The 19,273-nt window shown below is 38.4% G+C and overlaps 1 protein-coding gene across 2 annotated transcripts in view; it reads left to right on the forward strand.

Moving 5' to 3' along the window:
* The window catches only part of tesk2 (testis associated actin remodelling kinase 2), a 36,664-nt gene that overhangs the window by 7,343 nt on the left and 10,048 nt on the right, over positions 1-19,273 (forward strand). For both annotated transcript variants that reach the window (XM_024279534.2, XM_024279541.2), the window contains exons 3-10: positions 239-361; positions 6,454-6,575; positions 10,921-10,969; positions 14,949-15,095; positions 15,541-15,623; positions 16,484-16,568; positions 17,997-18,080; positions 18,734-18,820. In XM_024279534.2, the coding sequence (XP_024135302.1) occupies positions 239-361; positions 6,454-6,575; positions 10,921-10,969; positions 14,949-15,095; positions 15,541-15,623; positions 16,484-16,568; positions 17,997-18,080; positions 18,734-18,820 (780 nt within the window). The remainder of the gene's footprint in view (positions 1-238; positions 362-6,453; positions 6,576-10,920; positions 10,970-14,948; positions 15,096-15,540; positions 15,624-16,483; positions 16,569-17,996; positions 18,081-18,733; positions 18,821-19,273) is intronic.

The following is a 19,273-nucleotide window of genomic DNA, read 5'->3' on the forward strand; positions in this document are numbered from 1 at the left end:
TCTTAAATAACCATTCTATTATGTATTCAATCATTAGCATTTTTCATTGAAGCTGGAGAGCCTTAATAAAGGGACAAAAGAGGAGCCACAGGTTGCAGACCCCTGCGTTAGACCATGATTGTCTGTGTATGCTTATTCTGAAGATCTTTTTCTGTCACACCTGAAGGAGAAACCATCTTAATTCCATCTAAGCATGTTCTTCTCAAGTGAAGATGTCCTTATGTCCTGTTGTCTCCAGCTGGGGGGCAGGGTATGTCCATCCTCCTACAGAGCCCTCATCAGTGCCTTTACCTGTCTAACACGCCTTGATGACTTCACCTGTGAATGGATTGGCTCAGGATTCTTCTCTGACGTCTTCAAGGTGGGTGGAGATCACATGACGTCTCCTCTTGGTCTTCTCTTAAGCCAATCTTCAACTACATCTTTAGACCGTTAGTTTTTTTCTGTTCACACTTTCCTCCATCTATCAGTCAGGAGCTTTCTGCAGTGGTTTAAGCTTTTCTTCACATCTTGATCTGTTTTTGTTTGTTTGTTCTCCAAACGTGACAGTTGTCGTGCAGCTCTTCATCTCTTCCTGCTGTGTTTGAATGACTGAAGTGGGTTTGTTGAACTTAAAGCAGTTTTGTGTTTGATTTAATCCTGTCAAGTTGATATCTATTGTGGGTCATAATCCTTTTTACTCATTATTTTCAATTTGACGTTTCTAGGTCAAGTTAGACATCACCAATCATCAATACTAAATCTCCTTCAGGCAAAATGTAGGAGGTTACCCAAATGCACGGAGCATTATTACTCGGGCTGGTATAAATTATTTCCCATCAGCTCCAAAGATATATGATCCTTAATTTCTCATTTCAGTGGGATTTATGCCCATATATACAACTGTGTTATAATTATTATTTTTTATTTATTATCGTAATGCAAAAAATATCCATCTGGGAAAGATCTTTATTGCAAAAATATATTAAAAAGTGACCTTTTTTCAAATAGATGTTTTTTTATTAGAACATTTGTTGTTTTTTAATTAAAAAAATAGTAAACAGTTTACCCAATAATTAATTAGAGACTTTTTTTGTTCAGTAAAAAATATAAAGCTCTTTTTTCTAGTTTTTCTTTTTGAAGACTGAGCAGTTTGCCTTCCTGTACAGCTTTAACACACACTGATAAGCCATTAAAAGTACAGTTCATCCATTTAACATTAGCTCTTGAGTGGGCTGATACAGCAGGCTGACTTTCCTTTTCCATTGCGTCTTGTGGATACAATGACTGCTGGTTGAATGACGGCGTCTGATCACTAAAGATGTTTGAGTGATTGTTAGTAAGGCCTGCTAATGAGGACACGTCTATCTGCGTGTCAAAAAGGAAGTCTGTTTGAAGTCAGTTGATTTCTTTCCAACCGCTGGAGATGAAGTTTTCAAGCTACGAAAGAGCACTAATAAATTCTCATTTAGGATCTAATAAACCAGTTTGCTTTTATGATGCTGTGTAAAAACTCCTTTACAAAGTACTGTAGCACACTTGTAAAACCAGGAATGGAGCACATCTTTGTTTGGAAAGCCCCTAAACTAAATGTTTGCTTGTTGTCTAGTAAGGGTGCAGCGAAATGAAAAATTTATGGCCGAAGCCAAATAAAAATTAAAACGTTTGACTAAATAATAGTTGCTGAATATTAAATGTGTAGTTTTTGCTTTTGTTGTTTTTTTAATCTTGCAAATAACCTAGAATAAAAAACGTGTTTTTCAAATAAAGTAAATGTTTTCATCTCAGGTGAGCACTCATCTGAGAAATACCACCAGCTTGTCGTGGTTTAATTTACTCCACAAGTCTCAGAAAGCCAATGTCTTTCACAGCAGTAAACGGCTGGTGTCCTCCAATACCTTCTTTGTGATAATATTTGCTTTGGCACTATCCTTCGTGAGCTTTTTTTGGCATTTTAAATGCGTTGGGCATGGATTGAGTGCTGCTAGCTTTCCGTTGATCAACCAAACTTTGATTGCGTCACACGCCATTATTTGGCCTTACTAAACTCACTGAATGCCAAATGTAACTTTATTTTTTTTGCATTAATTAAGTGAATATTCTGTGCGTTGCTGTTTTCTTGTATTAGCTAGTATTTAGAAACAACTAATGTTTTCTTTCAGAGAATAAGTCAAATTTTTTGTATAATTTTGGCTGCAGGTGCACCTTATACTTTGGTTCAAGTTATGTGGAGTTTTTTATTGTTTTTTTTTTTTTTTTTTTAATGATTAGCAACAACTGCTAGAGCACACGTGTCAAGTCTAGGCCCGGGGGCTAAATCTGGCCCTCCGGGTAATTCTATCCGGCCCTCCAGATCATTTTATTTTATTGTTTTAAATAAGCCGATGTTATCTTCTGCTCATTTCTAAGTTGTATAATTTTGACAAATATGTTTTTATGGAGAGTAAAATATTAAAAGTTATTTAAGGTTTAAGTTAATTTATTCTGGAATAATATTCCTGCCTTTTTATTATTCATAATTATGTTAAAGAGTTACAGTTTTAAAGTTTTAAAAATTTGCATTCTGCTAGCTTTTTGGATTACTTTGGAATTTACTAAAATTTTGTAGGATATTTTTAGATAATATATCAGCTACATGCTAGCTGTTTTGGCAAATTTAGGCATTTTTTTTTCCTTTTTTCTGTTTTTAGGCTGTTTTGGAGTTTAGCAAATATTTCAGCTACATGCTAGCTGTTTTGGCTAACCTACGTTAGGCTAATTTGACATTTAACTAATATTTTAGCTGGCTATCAGCTTTAGCATTTTCAGCTATTAGCTTCAGCGTTTTTATCTATCAATTTCAGCATCTTAAGCTATCAGCTCTTGCGGCCAAATTCAGCTTACAGCATTCACAATAGCATTATTGCAGGTAATTTTAAATATCTAGTTCATAATTATGTTAAAAAGTTACAGTTTTATAGTTTTAATAATGTAGTCTAGAGTGTTCAATAAATGTTTATCCTGTCCGCCCTGCGAACTGAGATGTGTTTTGGATTTTGGACCCTTGTGTGATTGAGCTTGACACCCCTGTGCTAGATGGTTCTGTATGTGTGTTTCAGTATTTGCACCGACAGCAATGTAGAAGAAGAAGCACCGCTTAGTCTTGCCCTGGCTTGGCAGAATTGCTTAGTTGACTTGTTAGCATGTGTTTATTGAATAGAGATTATCCACTATTGGAAGATATACTGTAGGATTTAATTTTACTATGCATTTTTTTGACTGCTGTGACTTGTACTTCGGAGTTACTTATTGTCCAAAAAATATAGTAGGGTGAAGGGAAGTTTCAAAATCGTCCCCTGCCTGTTGTTTTTTCTTTTCTTTTGTCTAAACATGTGTCTCTGTATCTGATGTCACACGCTGAACCTCTCAGCAGCAACATGCTAACCTGCTATTTGATGCAGTTACCACTTTGTTTCATGGGAAATTCCTGTGATTCAGGCTGTGTTTCCCCATAGGAAAAAAATCTGCTGGGTCTAAATTCAAAGTGCAAATTAAGGAGAGACCAGAGTTTGTAAAAGGCTGAACGTGATTAAAAAAATGAGTAAAGCAATTAGGATGGAAGAAGAGGAAGAAAACCTTTAATAAGTCAGAACCTTTGTTGAAAAAATATGAAAAGTGAGGGATAAAAGGATGTTTTATCTATAAATAAAGGATCACAACCACAAGGACTGTGACGGCGCAGATGAAGAGGAGTTTGTGGAGAAGAGGATGGTTTGGGAGTAAAAAATGCAAAAAGAGTTTGAAGGATTCCAACTTTCATCTGAGCCGAGGTGAGTGGCAGGAGAGCTCTGGACGAGGCCGAAAATGATTCAGGATTGGGCAGCAGGGTTTTTATGTGGGAGCATCAAGGAGAAGGAGGCGGATCAGAGGCACATGCAGATTGGGGGATGTGAGGAATTGGGGGTCGGAGGAGGATGGATGGATGTGGGGGAGGAGGCTTTTAGAGGAGTGGCCATCTGTTGTTTCTGCTGCCCTGGAGTGAAGCGTCGCCTCTTAAAACCATTCTGTCCTTTGAACTGGAACCAGGTTCAAAGCGATCTGTGCGCATGAGAGACAGAGATCAACGCAGAAAGAAAAAAAGTATTTCACCCTAAATTAATAGTAAATATTAATGTTTTAGCTTAAATTCAACACACAGTGCTGACTTTGTCCCCACAGTCCATTCTCATTTTAACATAATAACACCTGTTCATTATGTTCAAGCAGGGAGAAAACTCAAAAGCTGTCTCTTTTTGTCACTAAAATGTTACGTTTTCTTCACCATTGTGCGATCTTAACATTATGTCAACTCCTTTCGTCTAACGGGTCAAATATTACCCACCCTACCAAAGCCCCAAAATAATGGAACTTTATTGATCTTTCATTTCCATGACGCACGCTGAAACAACTTGATACTTTGGAATCAACTAAGTTTGTTTCATTTTTTATGTTTCTGTTACACAATAGAAAAAGACAATCACAAGTAAACATTATTACACTTTTTTTTTTAAACAAATCAACTGCTATAGAAGTTTTATTTTACACGTAATGGTTTATTATTGATCTTTTATAATTGTGAAGTAATTACTTGTAAATTAATGAATTTGAAATGGAAATAATTGTCAACAATCTTATTCTTTCTCAACACTTTATTATTTTATATTTTTGTAAAGAAATGTCTGCATATGTGCGTAGTAGGGCTGCCACAGACTATTATTTCAATAGTCGAAAAATCCCCAATTAATTAATGCATAAACTGGACGTAAAACACACATCTTAACCATCATTAGGTTCAAACCAACAAAAAAAAGACGAAAAAGAGATGATTTGAGTGAAATAAGAACAATAATGCACAAAAACCCTGATAATAAAAGCAAACATTATTTTTGATTTTATCTTGCATTTTATTTTGAAAATGACTCTTCTGCAGCAGCCCAGGGTATATTTTATTTTGAAAGGAACTTGTGTGTTCCGCTGTCAGAAAGAAAAAACCGTTACAGAAGCATATGGACAGTGTTGTAACTCAATACTGTATTGTAATATTTAAAAGCTACTTTTCTTAAATCAATTTTAAGTGCAACAAAAGCATAAATATTGTGTATTTTCTAAACAATAATGTGGAACTTTCTGGCTCTTGCTGGATTTTAGTCTGTAAGAAACTGGACCAAATGGCTCTTTTCGTGTTAAAGGTTGCAGAAACCTGGTGTAACTGATGGTATATAGTTGTGTGCCGATGTTTTTTGGTTTGTGGATGTGTGAATTAAAGAGAGAGTTTGTTTGTGGCCTTGTGAAGTGTTCTAATGCTTGTATAATTCACAGCTCCAAAATGACCCATAATGCAACCGTAGCACCCTGGTGGTGTTCAGGCCACATGTGAACAGAAACACAGAAACAAAATATCAATTTTCAAAATCATATAAACGTTGGATGATCAATACCTCCAGGACTCTGCATAGAAAGGTGTGCTCCAATTGTGTTGCACCATTTTTCTTATGCATTGTAACATTTTAGATCTACTTTTGCATGACATCCTGTCAGGTATAAAGATGTTTCTTATGTCAAACAAACATTTTCATCCTTACAAGAAGAGCTGTAATGTGTGCAGCTGTAGTTTGTGCTGACTTCTCCTCTAAAGCTTCATAAAAGAGCAAACTCTGAAGGTTCACAGGATCCAAATCTGCAGTGTGATTGAGAAGTTAGTGCTTCCAGGAAACGACATGTTTGTCTGCAGCTGCTCATTTCTTTGGCATGCTGTCATGTAGGTTATTATTTCCTATTTGCTGGTGTGAAAGACTGCATGAAAACAAACTGAAACGTGAGGTGTGGACTCACGCAAATTCCTTTCCGTTTTTAATTGGTTTGTGAATTGATCAGTGCAGTGCATAGACGGGTCATTCAAACTTTAATACATTTCAAAACATTTACTCTAAAATTTGTAATAATTCTTCCAAACAAAGCTTGCATAGATGTTTTTGTTGGAACTCGCGTATTGTTTATCAAAAAGATGCATTTTCCTTGGTGTTTAGTAGTGATGTTCATTCAGATGTGTTGGCCTGAAGGCCTTCAGTGTCATAATGCAGTTATCTGTCGGCAGCGTTTGCTTTCACCTCAGCTGCACTGCTGCAGGATTCAGTCAACCGTGGGCGGTGATGCTCCAGCTATCTGACAAAGATGAGAACTCAAATCCACATAGACTACAATACAAACATTGATTTTGCCGTTCTGAGCCGACCGTCCATAACTGGTCAGCGATGGCTGACCTCATTTTAACTTCTATTTTCCTGTTATTATTGCGTAAGCCTCATGGTTTTTTGTAGCAGTTCAAAGTCACACTGTATCCACAGCCGCAGAAGCAGAAAAGCCCTGTAGTTTATGCAGCCTCTTGAGTTGAGTTCACATGTTGTAGATAATGTATTTCCGATTACATGAGTAAACCTTGCATTTGAACTGTTGCAGGTACGACATCGAGCGTCAGACCAGGTGATGGCGTTGAAGATGAACAAGCTCAGCAGCAACAGAGCTAACATGCTCAGAGAGGTCCAACTGATGAACCGGCTTTGCCATCCCAACATACTCAGGTCTGTAAATGATAACTACCTAAAAAAACGTGAATTTTATTTTCACTCTTTCAAAATCCATATATAGCCTGTAACAGTGTCAAAAATGGACTTGGTTTGTAGGGAAGTGAAAAGGGGAGCAGTTTAAAAACCATGTAACAGAAAAGGTCTTTTCCGTAATTCTACTGCATTTTGTCAGTGTGGAAAAACATGATTATTTATTCTTATTTGACCTTTTTCATACTACATTTAGCTTGATTTAAAGGGTTCCCATGTGTTTTTGCCGTTGCCTTTTTTCTCTGTATCTTTTGAGTCTATGGTTTTGACCTGTTTCTATTGTAGATGCCTCAGAACTGTGTCAAGCACAGAGCCTGTTAACCGTGGATTTCATTAACTGCCAGCTTCTGTTAGACTAGCACCAGATGCCTTCAGGCCAAAAGCAAGGAGGACATTTTTCGCTATGGGGGAGAAGAAGGCTGTGAAGCATCATGCCAGCTTTTTAGAAAAGCTTGTCTCTGCCTGGTTAATCTTTAGTAGACAAAAGTAACACACTCTTCCAGACCCTCGTATCTGTCATGATGTGCTATTTTGTGTTTTTCCTTCCTCTCAAATTTCTTTAGACTTGAGCAGGATGGGTTCTTTGGTCCTGGTGCAAAAATGAAACGCCAACGTTTCTGCGTGCTAAAAGAGCCTCTCACTTCTAATTTTGTAAACCCACATCTAAACACATGGCATAATTAAGTATGACAATTCATTTCCTGCAATTTCCAGACCCACATGAAGCCATTCATTTTAAGAAACTGCTTATTCACTCAGTGTTTTACTTTTACCTGTTCAGTCATCACACTCACACATATCTATTACCTGTTTTCTGTTAAAGAGAAAACTTTAGATCTCTGTGGCTTTTTCCCCAGTTTGATAATTGTTTTAATTCTCTCAATTCCAACTCACAATTCAACCAAATGTGTTGTGTTTTTGTAGGTGGTCTTTGACACGTTTACATTCATAAAGTAAACATAAACATCTTCTCAAGACTACGTTTGCTTCGGTCAGCTGTTCTGTTTACAAACGCATGATAAACATCAACCACGTAGGCATCAGGGAGAAAGCATTTCACCTCATCCCTCAATCTAAACTTAGACCGACGGCGGTGCGTTTGGTTTTCATGCTAATCACAAAATAAACACACATTCTCCTGAATTCCTAAATCACTCCTGAGCTGCACTTTGATTGAATTCCTAGACTGTTTTCCCTATTCATCTTTCTTACTGCACCTTAGAGCTAAAATTTCAGCTTTCTCAAAAACTCGCCAACATTTGGACATTCTTAGTACCTGGTAAAAGGGAATTTTTGCTGAAGGCTGTGTCTGTATCCCCCCTTACTCCCAAACTACTAAAAAACGACTTAATGCATGACTATCTAGTGTCCTGGATTTTAAAACCGATTTGGACACCACTACTCACTAATTTTTTAATTTATTCTTTTTTAATGGTAAATACGACATCACATATTCATTTTACGAAGACTATTTATTTATAAATCCATTGTGTTTTCATAGTGAAAATGTTGATGGTTTATAAAAAATATATATATTTTTTTCACAGATGTTATTCAAATGCAATGCTTTGTGGTCTATATTTGCCAACCTAGTGAACATCGATGTACAGTGGTTNNNNTTCAGAAACAGACATTAACTACCCTTATTTTTTTATATTTATAAATCAACACGGACAAAGATCTATACACGTCGTTCATTATTTAATCATTATTTTGTGTTAAAAATAAAGATATTTAAGAACATTGGAATGTTTTCTCAGCGATTTTCTTATGAAAATCCTGATGCTGCCCGGCCTCAACTAGATTCTGTCTCCAGCGGCCCCCGGCTGATTTGAGCTTGAGACCCCTGCCCTAAATAGTGCACTAAGGAGGGAAGTAGTGAAGGAAGAGAAAACTTTTGTTCAAGCAATCTTCACAAAATTATAAACAAATTCCATCCAACAAAAGTCTACAACCACAATCAAACTCTTGTTGACCTTGGACTTCGGGAAGAGCCCACCATCTTGGAAAAAACTGCCTGTATACCAGCTGCAAGTTCAAACTCCTCTGAAGGTGCATTCACGCCAAACGCAATTTTCCTCTTTTGCCGTGCAGTGAATCCGCTACCCACCGACTGCCTGAGCTTGACGCTGCGGCAGTGTGTAGGAGGAGCTACCAGCTAATGTTTTTAGGATGGTTGCTATAAGAACGGTGTCTGTGGATTTCTCACTTAGAATGTATGGAAGACACATATATAGTTGAGATATCAAGATTATTTATTGTGAAGAGTTCTGCAAAAACATCAGTATTGACGTCTCCATGTTTTGGTTTATGGGGTTATTAGAAGGTGGGAGCTTCTCTCTAACTCTGGGTGCTGTCTCTGAATGACAGCCGCTTCCACAGTGTTTCTGTGTCTCCGTGTCCGAGCTTGAAGGCCCTCGGGTTAATATAAGACAGTCCACAGCGGGAATCGCGTTCGGTGTGAATGCACCTCCAGGGATTTTGCTCTATCGCCTCCTAATTCCTTGAGCATCATTGATAAGCTACTTGAGAAAAATGTTGGATTTAGAGGTTATAGATTTTGAACGGCGTTGATGTGGCAAGCTATCAAAATGCTCTTACTTTCACACTTAAGGACTTTTTTAAAGAATATTGTGAACATTGTTAACCCCTGACTGAAGCTGAACCAAACAATATAACATACATGTGGCTATATTAGCAATGTGGGTGGGGTAAAAAAAAAACAAACTTGGTTTCAAAGGAAATTCAAAAGTTTACTTTTGTCATTTCTTCTTAACCCACATATACCTGCTGATCACCCTCAGGTGACCAAAACATAAAATAGTTGCTATGGAGACAAAACGTATTTGAAAATGAGAACCAAATGTAAAACATAAGAAATAACAACAACAATAGTAAAAATAAAACCTAAAACTTTAAATTACACGTTTGAGTTAATCAACAAGAATGAGAAAAGATTCTGGACAGAAAAGTTTTCTTTTCACTTCAACAACAAACGCATTCGGAGCCTCTAGACGGCAGAGTGTGTGTAGAGAACATGCACATACATGAATAAATATTTTTGTGTGTGCATAGTCACGCTTACACGTATTGTTTACAAAGCCATCTTTGTTAAGCATCTCTGGTGTGTTGTGTGTGTCTTTGTGTTAAACACACTGTGGGGTCATTGTTTGCTGAAATCCTCTGAGGACCTACAGTTCTGACCTTTAACTGCCTTCAGAGTTATGAGGACTTCAACACAGACAGTTTGTCTCTTTGCTCTGCACGCAGACGCTGTGGTTGAAGGAGTGCAGTCCTCTGTCATTGTTATGCTCACTGTCAAACACTACAAACACAACATCTTAAGAAAGCAAAAAGACCTCTTTTCAAGAAAATATGTCTATTTTCTGTTTTGCAAGAAAAACAATCTTATTATGGACGTTTTCAGTACCAAAATAATCTTAGTTTTGGAAAACGTTTCTTAGAATTGTTTTTCTTTCTCGATTGGCAGATTTTAAAAAGATTTTTAAATACATTTTGAATTATTTTTAGGGTGCTTTTTTGCAGTATAGAGTTCAGATGGATAAATGCTGTACTTCCAATGAATGTACTATAACGTTTTTTTTATAAAGAAATAACATCAGAGGAAAACATCCTCACAGCAGTGGAGTGGAAGATTGGGATTATATTTATCAAGCCTGGAAATTGATAGGCAAGAGAAATGGGAGGAATGTGGGGAAAGCAGCCAAGCTGTCATTACTGTACTGTTCACACACACTCGTGCTGTGATCACCTGTCCAGTCTTGCTCAGTGGGATTTTTTCACCTGGTGTTGTTCTGGATTCTCTGTTCACAAAGTTCTAGTTTTGCTTTTAAACCACTCAAATGTCTTTTGCTTTGGGCAGATGTTGCCTTTGGAAAGTTTTGTTCTGCATTTCGTGTTTTTGTCACACGAGAGCCTGATTGATGATTAAAAGGAAGTTTTGATGTTTCACTGAATTCCTTTGTTCTTTATTGTTCTAACATTGGATTAAAATGATTGTAGTGGATTTAGATAGAATGAAATAGTTCCTGACTTTGTTGAATGAGGCTCAGGTTAATTCATCTTCATCGAGCTGACCCATAATGAATGGGATTAAGGTGGTTAAATCACTCTTGTAGGTGTCTTCTCCACAACCTGTGTGAAATATCCTGACATGACTTCTGTCATTCATAGAGAAATGTCTATTGATTAACTACCTAGACAAAATGATATCTAAAACAATTCCTATCAGATTATATTAAATGTTGTCATTAAATGTTTACAGATGTCTATGTTTTTGTTTTTCCAGGTTTAAGGGAGTGTGTGTCCATGAAGGTCAACTCCACGCCTTGACAGAGGTATGTAACAACAAAAAACCATCAGAGAGGGTCAGAACAAACTAATTACACACCAGTTCTAAACCTCTGTGCTGATTAAAGGCAGCACAGCGGTGCAGTTATGGTGTCAGCACATAAGCCTGTTGCCTTTATGCTGCTGGAGTTGTTGTCGGTGAGCATCACGCCATCGATGAGCACATCTCAACGACGCACAAGCCTGTAATTGAGGATATCTATCTGGAACTGAATGTCCTTGAGCTGAATGTGTGCACATGAGTGTGGGAGTACAGGGATAACTATTAGAATATACCAGACCCTCACAACGTATTATAGATAGAGCTCAATAAATGTTTGATCTACTGTCAGACTGTCTGAAAATGTGAAAGGAAAAAGCCAAACCTGCAGTCTTTAAGAAAATAAATGTTTCTTCTTTCCTGGTTTGGAAAAATACTATCTGTGATAACATTCTAAGGCAAAGGAAAAGAAAGGAAAATAAAAAACATCAGATTTTAACTTAGGTTTCCCTTTGTCATGTCAGCACATGTGCTCTGTCAGGTCAGTTTCATTCTCCAACACCAAATGTTGGATCTTTTTGTTGCTTCGAGTTTAAATAATTGCACGTCAGTGCAGCCTGTGCTTCTTACAGAATGATTGAGTTCAAATATAAACTCAAAAGCTTTATGTATTTGTGGTCAGTCTATGCTAGTTTGCATAGACAAACATTGAGTTTGAACAAATGTAGTTTGTATGCAAATGAAGGCATATACTCCTAAAGAAGAGTATTTTTCACTTTGTTCTTCAGTTTTGTTGCCCAGGAGAGAAAACTCTGAAGGTTTGTGAGAAACGTACGCAGACGCCGTGGTCGGTTTATCTGCAGCAGAGTAAGCGGATACTTCTGCGCTGTGTTATGTTACTACCAAACCGAGCAGCGATGCTGTGAGCAGGCCCATGGCAGTTTGTTACCTGACCCCCATTATGACGCTGTGCTCAGAGGAAACTTGGAATGAAGTTTCTGAATGACCCGGGGTTACCTTTATGCCCTCTGCCTTCCAAGCAGGAACATGCATGTGCACGGGCTGCACTGATGTCAAGACACTCGGCTGCCCGCCACCGAGAATCGCTTATAATGTAGCTTATAAATAATTATATTAGTTGAATTATAATTCTGTCATATTACTTTTGACGGCAGCACATACGAGTTCCTTTCAAAATAAGATGCATCCTGTGTCAAATAAGATCCTGTTGATTTGTAATTATACTTTGAGGAATTTTGCCTCTGAACACCAGCAAGAAATAAAATAATTGACATTATTATCAATTATTAAAATATTATTTTCATATTAATTATTATTATTATATTATGATTATGATCATTTAAATATAAGTACATATCTGGTTTGTTTCTAATATTTTTCACTGCTTTTTTTGTAAATTTTGCACCTCTGAAAGACACCATTCTACTGAATTTACTCCTGAAATCCTTCTTGAGCGTTGACTTGCTCCTTTCTGCTAAACATCATTTTAATGCACCTTATAGGAAACGCTGCTGCTTTCCTAAGCAGGGCTGATGGTAAGTCATGACCACTGGCAGGATTATCCCGCTGTTTGAAGCTGCTCCAAGCTCCAAACAAGGATTCTTTGTCTCAGTCTTTTAGCTTAAAGCACAGACAGTGCAGCAGGGCAGCTTCCCCAACATTTCTGACCTGACATATGGTTCTCATTTCCACACATCTCTACTTTGTGCACCGTCTCAGGGAGAGTCTTAGGTGGGCTGAAACATGCAGAGCTGAGTAACTACTGTCACTAATTCTAATCAAAGGTCTAAATTGGTGTCCTGTTCTTGTTGTGACTGTCTACGCTGTTAATCAATACAATCTATAACTTAAAAACAATGTCAAAATTACTCCTAAAGAATTAGAAAGGTTTGACAAGTATTAACATCATCAAATGTTGAGTCTATTTCTCATTTTTCCTGTCAGAGCTGTGCAAAACGTCTTTAATCAGAATCTATCCTGTTAATCTTGTTTGTTTGGACAGAAATTGTAAATAGTGTTGTTGTAACGCGTTGACTATGACCTGAACTCTGTCTTTTAAAGGCACAGCGATCTTTTGCCGTCGTCTTTGCTCCAATTCAGTGTTTGCCACTCACACTAACAATCCCAGCTAAACCAGTTACCCGGCTAGCTCTTTATCCCATGTCAGTTACGTTAAGTTAACTTGTGCAGTCCATGATTTGTGACATCGGATTAGTGTGCAAGTGTGTTTCCAAGCCAGCAGGAAGGTCAGTAAGGTCTTGTAGATCAAAGCTGACACAGAGAAGGATCCCGGCTCAACCCCACTCACCTCGTTGGCTGTCTTTTGTTAACTTAGGTTAGCTTTTTATTTATAAATGTGATCAGGCTGAACTGTGTTAAAACGGTTTTTCCACACAGCCTTCCTCTGAACTCATCAGAAGCACAGTGGGTTTGTGAAATGTGGTCAGTATCGGTGGTTTTGTTGGTCCGTTCATGTCATAGATGTTCTGTTTTTAGTGTATTTGAAAGCTAGTCAGACTGCACGGAGCGCACTGACATCAAACACCGGCAGTCAGTCGTACTCTTCGTAACAGAAAGGAAAAGTCAGACACTGGCTGATGTGTGGCTCTGATTACAGCATGAAGTCATTGTGGCCTAGTTTGCTGTGCTTGTGTAATGCTGCTGAGGACGGGAGTCTTCACGGGATCCCGTGTTGTTCTGGGGGAGGTCTGCCTGCTGAGGAAGGTTATCTCCAGTGAGTTTACTCTGAGCTGGCCTGTCAATGTGTCAGGACGGGTTCCATGAGCCTCTCTGATCAGTCTGGGGCTGATAAAGCCCTCCTACTTTTTGACAGGCTCTAATAAAAGGAACTAGAGATCATGAACGCATCACTTCCCCTCATACTCCATGTAGCCCTTCACTCTCTGACAGTTCACTCTGAAGTCATCAAACCATGTGAAGGTTTACTTTGTTCACAGAAATGGTCTGTTTTCTGCTCTACAACTTAACCCTAATAATAAAACCACAGTTTTATTCCAAAAATCGTAATATTTCCTCATGTTGTGCACATTCAGAAACTCTTGTTTTCTGTATTGAACATTCTGCAGATTTTCTGTTGTTTAGGATCTCAAGTAACAATCTTGAAAACGTTTTCTCTCCCCTGTGTGACCACAAGTCTTTTTCAAAGGGTGCACCGCTATCACTTTAGAATTCAATGAACAATCATTTGCCCACATTTAATAGTTCTGAGATGTATTTTTATCTTTGTTTTCAAGATTACCTTTCCATTATGATGAAAACATGTTCTTGTGGCATTTTTCTCGATGACAAGGACATATATAAAGAAAATTAAGCATAAAAGTATATTTCTGAGGATTTTTCCTATTCAAATCATTGAGAATCAGGAGCAAGCAAAAAAATGTTGCTAAAAAGATCGTGTTTGTGATGTGGATAATGTGCTGGGCGGGCCACAAGCTCTCTGCTCCGCTCCATTCTAATGCGTCCACTTGCAGACGAATAGGTCCATGAACGTCTTTGTTTTCCTCGTCTGCTCACCATTTTTGGTAATGTTAGGTTGGGATTGTGAGGGCCTGTAAGCTAGCAGGAGAAAATGTAAACAAAGGGATGATGGGAAGTCGGAGCAGGCTTACTCTGCACCAACAATCCCACTTTCTAATGAACTCCTGCCGCTCTGCAGAAACTATATACTTAAAAAATTAAACAGGATCTTTTATTTTGTAGAAAAACGGCAAAATCATAATTAACAGGCCATTGGGAACGCTTTAATTTAACTTAAAAAACACTTTTACTCATAAAAATGTTCTTTTAAGTGACATATATTGACACATGCAGCAACAACTCATGCACATTTTAAAAAAAATTATGTTTTTTTTGTGTTTTATCTGTTGTTTTTTTTTACTCTCTTTTGTTCTTCTATTGTTTTTTTCCCTTTACTCATGATCTCATGTGCATTTCTATGTCTTTAGTACATTAATGGAGGAAACCTGGAGCAGCTTCTGGACAGCAACAAACATCTGAGCTGGCTGTCCAGGGTGAAGCTAGCCTGCGACATAGCCAGCGGTGTGGCCTACCTGCACTCTAAGGGCATATTCCACCGAGACCTCACCTCCAAGGTTAGCAAAGATGATCACCGAAAGGGGAAACACCAGCTAAAAGTAGAACCGCAGTTTATCTAACTACAACTTAAAAAATCTTTGTTGTTTTGTTTGGACTTAATCAGAATAGAGGGAAAAGTCTAAAGTGCATTTAGATGTTTTGTGAGTGTGTTCTTTAGAAATCCTTCCGATTGTACAGTAGTATTAAGGGTCAAAAATGTCCCATATTATAAAAAGCTCATTTGAATTTTGTGTTGAATGTTTTCTACATCTGCATGTGTTTACAGCCAGACTGACATGTTTATCCATTAAAGGAGTTTGTTTGAGGAGAATGCCTTTAAAGTAGAAAGAGGTTTGAAATAGGAAGAACGTGTCTGGTTGATAGTGTTAAGCCACATATTTATTTCTGTGTCAGCCACTTCCTCTTGTAAGCTGCTGTTTCTGTGCTTTTCTGTCTTCACAGAACTGCTTGATCAAATGTGATGACAATGGTTACACAGCAGTGGTGGGAGACTTTGGCCTCGCAGAGAAGATCCCTACGAATCAGTAAGAAGACTCGCTGCTTTCTGTGTTTACCTAAAAATACACTGAGAAAAGCCAGAACTTGACTTTGGAAAGTAATATCTTCATTTCTGTACCTTTGTGAGGGTGTTAGCTATTCTATTTATACCAAACGCCCCTCTTTTTTTTTTTTTTTTTAGTTTTGAGAGTAACTGAGAGCTTTCCTGTTCTCTTGTGGGTGTTTGTTTGCAGAGAAACTTTATTTTTAAACCTCATGTGAAACATCTGTGTCATAGCAGGTTGATGGGGGAACCCAAACGAGTATAACAGTAAACCCCCCATATTAAATATAAAACTGATACTTTCCATTAAATGTCATAGATGGTCACGAGTGCTTTATATGATCTCATTTCCAGTCTTGTGTGAAAAGAAAGACTGAAATTTAACCCTTTGATATACTATAATCTTTTAATTGTTAAGACGATCAACATAATTCCAGTAGATTCTGAAGGAGAAAAGCGGCGTCTTTTCTCCTTCAGAATCTACTGGAATTATGTTGATCGTCCTAATGGTTGACAAGTTACAGTATGTTAAAAATTTTAAAGTTAATCACCTTTATTTTTAGGCTTTATTTTGAAAAAAAAATCAATTAGACAAAAATAAAGCAAAAGACTTATTAGAGTTGAGAATTGTGTTAAGTCATCTAAAGATATGCAGAGATACAGGTTTTATTATGGACTTGAACAAAGTTTTGCTTTTGTTTTTTTTTTATACCTTCGTCTACATTTATTTTGTCTCATTATTATTGTCTTAATTTACTTTCCTCAACTCTAAATATAAAGATTCCCATTCATAGTTTTATTTTTTGGGTGAAATAACCTGATAGTTTTCTTTTTCTTCTGTAGGACTGAAGTGGAGAAGCTGTCAGTGGTTGGTTCCCCGTTCTGGATGGCTCCAGAGGTCCTCAGAGATGAACCCTACGACGAAAAGGTAAAACTACAACCTGAAACCGGAGTCTTTTTATCAAACACTGAACTGTCCTGTTAGTTTGATGTTGTAAAAATGATTATCGAAGACGTTTTTAGTAGTTTATCCACAAAATGTTCAACTGTTTCCATTTATGGTCTTGTCTTGACTCTAGTTTCCTCCACAGGCCAAAAACTTCATAGATTCATTTGTTTCTCTAAATTGTCCCTAGCTGTGAATGTGAGTGTTATGGGTGTGGGATTCAGGGGAGGGGAGGCAGACTGGTGACCTGTCCAGGGCGTATCCCGTCTTTGCCCAATAGTGGCCGAGATAGGCTCCAGCAACCTCATGACCACAAAAAGGACATAGTGGGTTAAGAGAGAGGATGGATGGACGGATGGATGGATGAAATGACGAACGGATAGATAGATGGGTCGATGGATGGATGGGTGGACGGACGGACAGAAGGATGGTTTGGATGGACTGATGGATGGATGGAGGAACACACGGACCGATGGATGGATGGATGGAAGGAGGAACAGACGGATTGATGGAAGGATGGACTGATAGATTGACTGATGGACAGATGGATTGAAGGATGGACTGATGGATGGACGGAGGAACAGACGGATGGATGGAAGGATGAATAGATGGATGGATGGAAGGATGGACTGATAGATGGATGGAGGAACACACGGATGGATGGATGGATGGAAGGAGGAACAGACGGATTGATGGAAGGATGGACTGATGGATGGACGGAGGAACAGACGGATGGATGGAAGGATGAATAGATGGATGGATGGACGGACGGACAGACGGACTGATGGACTGACGGACTAACGGACGAATGAACGGACGGATGGATGGATGGACGGAAAGATTGATGGATGGATGAATGGAGGAACAGATGACGGACTGACGGATGGATGGACTACCGGCGGATGGATGGACTGATGGACTGACAGATGGATGGATGGGTGGACGGACATTCGTGTCTTGTACTCTTGACAATAAGATGTTAAAACTCTTCCTGCATTTACTTCAGTGTTTGAACAAACTGTTAAACTTTGATTTATCTTTCTTCTTTTATGAAGAAACAAAATATTTTAAAACATAAAAAACAAGTTTGGATCAATAGTGAAGTTTGCATTAAACACATTTCTTCTCCTTATTTACTTCAATTTGTGTTTGTGTTTAGATTCTTATCAAACTCGTCGCTGCAATTATCCATTCTTGATTCTCGTCTTTCTAAGACGTTTGTGTGATGTTGAGTTCTGTTCTTATGGATTGTACCTTAAAATAAGTATTTGTTTTAATTTACTTGATTTTAACTGCATGTCATACACAGAAGCTCTGTTGGTCTGCCGTGGTTAGTTGTGAGTTTTGTTCTCTTGAACCCAAACCTTGATGAGTGAACTCCTGTTTGACGCTGTGCTCCCCTGTCTTCAGGCTGACGTCTTCTCCTATGGAATCATTCTGTGTGAAATCATTGCAAGGATCCAGGCCGACCCCGACTTCCTTCCTCGCACTGAGGTGACCGCTCCTCTCCACCTTCTGACCTTTGAGGACACTCTATACGTTTGCAGCATATATGTGCTGATTCTGTCGTTTTACTTGCACACATTCTAACACAAAACAGTTTTTATCAAAAATATGTTACCACCAGCAGATTGCTTAACTTTGCTGGAGCATTGCTGTAAATTTGCATCAATGTCCTGCAAAGTGAGGAAAAAGGTCAATCATTTTCCTAAGGAGACTTCTTTTTTCCTGTTTGGTCAAACATTGTGAATTTTTTTGAATATTTCCTAGAAAAAAATCAGGCATGGTCAGTCACAGGTGGAGCTCTTCACTGAGTCGGTCTGTGGTGTTATATATTAAACCAGGCCAGCGTTAATTCACCAACAATAGGAACTCTTTGACGGGATAATCCTTGTAGATTCATGCATTAAGCCGGGCTTAGAAGTGAATCCAGGCTGAGAACAATCATTTGCTGGTTATTAGTCTTCATCAGGCTGCGAGCATATTGGAAGTTGGCAGCCGGCAGGACTAAGTCAGAGGATTAGTTTGACATGGAACTGGCTTTGGTAGTTGAGTTACACACTGTCAGACATCTGATGAAGCTCTGTCCGTGTGAACTTCCTGTTTGCTGAACGCTCTGTGTCTCTCCACCTCTGCCTCCCGAACAGAACTTTGGCCTGGACTATCACACGTTCCAGCACATGGTTGGAGACTGTCCGTCGGACTTCCTCCAGCTGGCCTTTAACTGCTGCAACGTGAGTCCCTCACACTCTCCATGACGAACCGTAAACATTATAAATGGGCACATTAGGATTTTTCTGTGAGCATAAGCAGCTGCCGCTCTTACGGTTTGTATCCAGTGTTTTGTTTCTGAGGGGGGGGGGTTCTTCTTAATTTTTTATAAGTAATGTTTCAGAAAAAAGGAGCAATCTTATAATCTGGTTAATCTGATTTAGTGCGCCGCCTTGGGGGGTTATTCTCTGCAGTCTGGACCCCTTACCTGTCAAACTCTGTAGTCAAACACTGATCAGGCTGTGGACGGAATTTAGAAAATACTTTTTAAAAAAACACCAAGTGAGCTATAGGCAGACTCTTTTCATGTTTGTAAATACGAATGTGATGTTTCCTGTATTGCATTTAAGAATTATAGCTGATTACACACCCTGCTGATTGATCCTATAAAGGCTTTTCATCCGTTCTCATCCTCG

Source organism: Oryzias melastigma, linkage group LG17 (genome assembly GCF_002922805.2).
Source record: "Oryzias melastigma strain HK-1 linkage group LG17, ASM292280v2, whole genome shotgun sequence".
NCBI lineage: Eukaryota > Metazoa > Chordata > Actinopteri > Beloniformes > Adrianichthyidae > Oryzias > Oryzias melastigma.